This window comes from Gavialis gangeticus, unplaced genomic scaffold (genome assembly GCF_001723915.1).
Source record: "Gavialis gangeticus isolate Ggan-Ray unplaced genomic scaffold, GavGan_comp1, whole genome shotgun sequence".
NCBI lineage: Eukaryota > Metazoa > Chordata > Crocodylia > Gavialidae > Gavialis > Gavialis gangeticus.
In genome coordinates, this window is record NW_017728992.1 from 67910972 (window position 1) to 67917944 (window position 6973).

Sequence of the window (6973 nt, forward strand, 5' to 3'; positions counted from 1 at the left end):
TAGGGGCATGTCTGTATGCGTGCTATAATTCACATTAGTGTATTTTAATGCTCATTAAAGTGCCACTAAAAACCTGTGCTATTTAGTTAATACACATTAAAATAGGCTAATGCGCATTAAGCATAATTTAAAAGTCTTGCTCTTTAGTTAATGAGCATTAAGACAGGCTAATGTGCATTTTCCTGCTACTCACAATGGAGGTACTAGATTTGATGTGCATTAACTAAAGCGCGTTAATGCATGTGTAAACATGCCTTACATGTTTAATTTGAAGCACCACCATTTGAACACTAGACTATGACTTTCAAAAGTATTCAAACAATGTCACTTTGTGTCAACTGTAACCATCCTGTTTTCAGAAACAAAATGCAAATGCAGACAACGTGGTTAAACAACTTAGGTGTCAGACACGTGCAAGTTGCGATTATTTCTTCTGCTCGACTAAGGACTGGGCAGTTTAGTACATCTATTTGTACTAGACTATCTCTTCCTCAGATAGCTCTCACTGACCAACTCATGTTTCATCCACCTATTACATCTCATCTGTCAGACTGTGAATCGTTTAGGGCAGGGACTATGTTAGTCTAACAAGGGTGGCCTCCAGGTGCTACAACCATATAAGTCACAGAGACTTTTCATTTATAAACTGACACAAAGCCCAGATTTCCCAGGAAAACGTTGCTCAATAACTACCAGACAGTGCCTTTAATCAAGCCCCTGGAAAGATACACATTCAAAATTGAACAAAATACCTTTAATTAGTGTTCCCCACCCCACTGGACCATTCAGAAAACAATTAATCAAGGCTCTATAACCTTTGTAAAACACATATGGATACGACAACCAAGTTAACCGAACTTTAGATTAACCAGTTAATAATCTGGTTCCTGTTAACTAAACGAAAGGAATATATTTGGGGTAGCTGGAAAAAACAAAAACAGCAACAACTCCAAACAAAAAACAACCACAGCTTACAGGTCTATACCCTATTAATTAACACAGACAGCCCTGACAGGCAGCATAACTGGTGCCTGTGGGTCTCATGCAGCCTGCAAGAGGTTAAACTGCAGCCCCCAAAGCTCCCATCCAGCTACCACTCCTTCATTGTTCAGGATCCAGGAGCAGCTGGGAGCTCCAGTATTTACTTCCTTGCAGCTTCTACCTACCCTTGCCCCAGGGTGCAGAGTGATACAGCTTTCGGTACAAGAGGAAGCCTGCAGCCTGGGGTACCCATGTAGTGCAGTGCAGCAGGGAAGCAACCAGGAAGCTAGTGGTGAGCAAGAGCACATGGTGCAGTAGGAAGAAGCAATAAGGAATTAACTGGTGCAATGGGGAGGGAGATGCAGCCCTGCGGTGCATGGTCCCAGATGGTGCATCCCTGGGCCATTAAGAGGTTGGGCAGCCCCATTTTACATAGTTGCCTACTTTAAAAACAGACATGGTCACCAGTTAACTGAGAAATATGCGTATCATGCATATATAGAAGTCACTTCTCCCTTTAATTTTTGCCCCTTAAACTAGAAAATGGTTTGTGGTGGATGTGTAACACAAGACCAAGATTTGACCTCCAAACTTGAAATTTAATTTTTATAAGTGATGGCTGGATTTTTATTTTCCTTCTTCAACATTAAAGTTCTTAGTTTTTCCTTAGGCACTCTTAAGTTCTTAGATTTTTCATTTTTTTTCTACGACAAAGTTTTGCTGTTTTTGAGTGTGATCAGAAACATGCTGTATTATGTGGAACATCCAAAAGCAACCCACTTGTATCATCACTGGCACTCAGAAGTGCTAGAAAAAACACAGCAGACATGAAGGAAAACAAAAACAGAATAAAAAAGTTTCCCAAAGGCCTAGTTTGGGAATGCATCCACACCAGCTCATTTTAGATGCCAGCTGCGTTATCTTCCTTCTCCAAAATTAATCAAAAGAAGTACCACTTCTGCATTACATGGGGGGAAAAAAAAATGGTTCAAAATAACCTTTTGTCCAGTAAATGTGTAGAAAAGGACAATTTTTTTTTTTTTGCCATTTCCCAGTTGGTCTAATAAAAGGTATCATTTTGGAACCAAGAGTTCTAGTTTTTTGTATATCTGCTTAACTTGGGGAAGGAAGCACAAGGGGAAAATATATTCTTGGAAATGCTGCAGATGCAACCCTTTCCAGTCAATTTTAGAAGTCAGACTGCAAGGTATATAGTTGTAGGTTTAATCAAAACCCAGAGTTTACAAGTTGCTTGAAATTCCTCTTCTACAACACATTAGATAACAAAGAAAAAGAGCTTTTTAGCTGTTCTTTGGAATTCTTGCTGTCTTAACAGTTCAAGTTTCTCTCTTCCTTGATCATTTACATAGTGTAATAGAATGGAAACAGTAATAGAGTGATTGTTCAGAAAAAGAGCTGAAAACAAACAAATAAAGCCTGTTCAAATAAAAAGTGGAATAGGAATGTTATGTAGAAAACAAAGTGAAATGAGAGTCAGACAGACTACAGAAAGAGGGAAAAAGAAACGGGTTCAATTCCTTCGGTAAAAAAAGAAAAGCATTGTAAGTAATTTCTGTAGCACAGGAAGTCTTACAACCAGTAAGGGACAGAGTTGGGGGTGGGTGGGGGTGAAGATAATAAAAAAACCCAGACTTTGAATCTCAGCATTTATGATAATACTTTGTATTTATTATGAGTGCTTTACAGCTCATTTAATCTCAACATCCTGCCAAGTAGTTTTATGGGCAGAAAAACAAATGCAAAGAAGTCAAGATTTCCAAAAGTGGGTGATTAAGCTTAGTCATTGAAGTTAACAACAGGAGATGTCAAGCACTTGGCATTTTTTAAAAATTAGGTCATGTAAGCATGGATTTTACGAGCTGACCTTAATAACCCCTTTTGAAAATCTTGGTTTAATTGACCTGACTAATCCTGACCATAGATTTTGCAGGTCTCCCTAAGCTAAGGTTATGATTTAATCATCAATCCCATCCCTTTTATTTCAGAATCTTAATTTACCAAAAGGGTACTCAGTGGTTTTTAGGATTAACTGACACGCTGGTTAGTTAAACCCCTTAAAAACACTATTACCTCATGATACAATCCCAAAAGCAATCAGTCATCCAAGATGAACAGAGGAAACAGTTCTCAAACAAGACTGCATACTGTACTTTATTTTATAGCCAAACAACAAAAACAAAATAATTAATAAAAACTGTTTTGAAGCGGATATTTGTATAACATTCACTTATTCTGAGCTGTAACTTATACATTCTAGAGCACGTACAATAACAACGCCGTATATTCTTAACTGGGTTTCACTAAACACCTAATTAAAGAACCCATATAGAGAGTCAGGTACTCAAAAACTCATTTACATCACTAAAGCCAATACCAAATGAAGTGAGCAGAAGAAAGTTATGATATTCTAAAAAACTGTTTGTCTGGTTTTTGTTGTTTTGTTTTTGCCTTTATCATGAGCTGGCTAAGCCCAAAGACAAGGCAGCTACACTGACCAGCTAAAATGTTATCACAGAATAGAAAAGAAAGAAAGTTCTGAAAATAAGCTCAAGTAATCCTTAGCTACACTTTCATGTACCTGAAGGATGAATGCTCCCCATGTACTGGTAAGGTGAGGGGAGGAGCTGGAGACTGGATGTACATAGACTGGCCAGAAGACTGAGAGCCCTTTCTGATCAGCTTTCCAGTGTTGGGATCATAAAGCCGAACTTCAGGACCAGGCTGAGACTTTGGATGGATAGGCGTTGGGTGAAACAAAGCTGTCTGGAACGCACTGTGTGCATCAGGAAACACAGCAGGACTGTTCTCTCTGTCGGATAAAATTTCAAAACCATTTAAATGTAGCGTTTGTAACTGGAGTTACATTAATATTTCTCTTGCAGAGAAAGAACACACCAGACTTCTTTAAACTTGAAGCATTGGAGCTGTAATACAGTTTGTTACATGCCAAATTGAATCTGCTTGCTTTTTTGCGTAAGCAAGTTATTTAAGAAAGATCAAGGATCTACACTTCCAAATGCATATAAGAAAGCTGCACTGAATTTACCATAATATGTACATAAACAGACAATTACTATAAAACACCAAAATGTCACTCTCAAAATCTCTCTTAAAAAGTTTACAAAGTTACTGAAACAGTTCTGTTAAATATAATATACCATTTAAGCCAGGAGTGTCAAAGACAGCCCATGGGCTGGATCTGGCCCATGAAGCCCTATGATTAGAGCCTGGTTTAAATCAAGATTTCATATTTCTCGTAAAAAAAAAAAAAAAAAAAAATTAAGTGATTTTCATGAAAAAACAATTTGCAATAAAATGCCACAATATGGCCACTTGCTGAGGAGTTCCCCAGCAAGTGGCCATGTCATGGCATTTTGTTGCAACAGGATGGCTGCTGCTGGCTGAGGAAAGCATTCCTCAGCCAGCAGCAAAAGTCTAGCAGCCCAGGGGAGGGGGGGGAAGGGGTCACAAAAGTGACAGCAGGAGGAAGGAGCTTGGGGATGGGCTGTTTGTTCCTTCAAGTGGGAAAACTGGGGCACCAGGGGTTGGGGGCTGCCTTGGCAGACAGCCTTGGCACCAGGTAGGGGAGAGGCTGTTTGCTCCTAGGCAGGAAAACTGGGGTACTGGGGACTGATAACACATGTGCCGAGAAGCAAATAGCCCCTCCTCTACCCAGTGCCAGGGCTGTCTGCCAAGGCTCCCGCCAACCTCCTGCATCCCAGTTTTCCCACCTGGAGGAGCAAACAGCCCCTCCCCTCCCCATCCCCAAGCTCTCTCCTCCTCTTCCTCAGCAATGATCAGAGGAGCAAGGCCTCTGCTGCTGCAAGTAAACCTGGCCCCAAACCTGCCCCCTCAGCCAACTGGGGGGAAGGAGGGTGCGCCATGATCTGGGCATGAAAATAGTGGCCCCTGCCATGACTTGGCCATATTAGCAAGCATTGCCTGCAATTTAAACCAGACCGTGCCAATGAGCTGGCCTGTGGATCTCAGACCAACCCTATGTAAGGCATACAGCATGCACTGACCCAACTTCAAGGGCACTGCATGAACACAGGGAGCTAGTCTGGGGTATGAGCTTCATGCAGTGCCTATGCCAGACAGGTACCTCCTTTCAAATTATGATGCATCATGACAAACCTTATTTATGGTGCAAGTTTAATCCACATGCTAAATTACTCCATACTTTCAGTCCACAGGTTATACATTGCACAGACAGAGCTCAACCTCTATCACAGATTTTGATAACCCTTTAGTATCTTTCTTTAAAGACAATTCCTAGGTTTCTCTCTCTTCAAGTTGTTACCCACCCTGCCTCCATTCTCTGTGTCCCTTCTTCCTTCAATTTGTTCTATTAATCTATTTCTTGTCCAACCAGTTTCTTCCTATGATTCAAGAGTATTTGTTCCCTTTTTAGTTCTATTTCCTCCCACATTTTGCCCCCTTACATTCTGCTTCTGCCTCGAGTTTTTCTCCCTCATCTCCATAACTTCTCGTTGCTCAGATCCATTAACTAGGGCTTCTCCCAGCATGAAGTTTTGCATGTACATCTCTGCTCCTGGCCACTAATGATTTTCAAAAGCATACCATCAAACCTAATGAATTAGTGGCAGCCATGTGCAGCAGCCTCAAAGAATTACTTGGGCCAGAAGCTTTCTCCAGCTACAATAGATTGTAATGTTTCCTCTAACCTTCCAAGGGACAGCTCTGCATTCCTACAGCTGAAAGAAAGAGTTACCTTCATGAAAGCCCTGAACCTTGCGGACTATTTAAGGTTTCTTCTGTGCTATCTTCTCTATAAAGTAAGAACAGATCAGTATAACCATGAGCAACACATATTTGGTCCTTTCAACCCCCTCCCCCAAAACATGTTTACCTGTGTGCTTTGATGTAATCATCCTTCAAAGGAAAGAGTTGCTCTTCTACTTTGTCCCAACGCTCCAAACAGCTCCACAGCCAATCAGGGTTAACAACATGGAGATCTTTGCAGTCCTGAGCTTGCCGTACTTTTTCTGTGCCTATTATGAAGTCAAACAGAACAACATTACAGTGTTCCGAGTGGAACAGAAAGCAGCAGTTTAGGTGCACTGTAACAGGCAATTGGCTATACTCACACAACTTGCAGGCTATGTAAAGATAAAAAGTCACATTATTCACACTGCACTAGGAATACTATTTTGTAAGATCCCCAGCACCATTTGTACTTCATTAGCATTCTGCTGAAATTCACTCAAAATGGGAAGTACAACCAATGACAACTGTGAAAACACGCACACGATCAGTATGGAGTAAATAAGAAAAGTAGGAAAAAATATTTGAGTGACACATTCCCAAACTTCCTTCTGTATAAAATGTATCAGTCTAAAGCAGGGGTGGCCAGAAGCAGCTGCTTCAATACTTCTAAAAGCACAATAAGTTACTTAACATTCACAAGTGCAGTTGAGACTGAGTATGACAGTCAAAGGCAAAGCCACCCCCTTTCATTTGCCAGAAGTTTGGCACTCATAAGGCAAAAAAACAGAAGCATGGACTATTTAGCATAAAAAATAAAATTACACAGAAAAGATCAACAAAGAGTTAGCATGCACTCTAGGCAAATCTGTAAGCAATGGAAAGAAAAAGTTTCTCTGAAGAAATGAGGTCCGAAAATGTATTTCATAATGCAGCATGTAACTAAGCAAAACCTACCACCACAAAGCAAATCACCTAAGAGCAAAAGAGCAAGCAAAGATCTGACAGTTCTTTGGCGAGATCTCTAACAAAAACTATACCACTATCATGTGCAGAAATAATGCAGCCTCAAAAATATATGATGAAAAAACTAAAGTAGAAACAGGAAGCACCCTTTAAACTCAGAGACAAATAAGTCTGCAACAAAGGTGACTTGAAAGAGAACAAGAGACTTTCTACTCCAATGTCCAATATGTGAAGGAGTAAAAGTATGGTATATATATATATATATATATATATATAT

General features: G+C 40.2%; 1 protein-coding gene across 3 annotated transcripts in view; it reads right to left on the minus strand.

Annotated features, from left to right (window-relative positions):
• Window positions 1–6973, minus strand: part of CTDP1 (CTD phosphatase subunit 1) — a 209738-nt gene that overhangs the window by 145120 nt on the left and 57645 nt on the right. For all 3 annotated transcript variants that reach the window (XM_019524040.1, XM_019524046.1, XM_019524054.1), the window contains exons 9-10: window positions 5876–6017; window positions 3581–3811 (exon numbers count right to left, since the gene is read on the minus strand). In XM_019524040.1, coding sequence (XP_019379585.1) covers window positions 3581–3811; window positions 5876–6017 — 373 coding nt within the window. The remainder of the gene's footprint in view (window positions 1–3580; window positions 3812–5875; window positions 6018–6973) is intronic.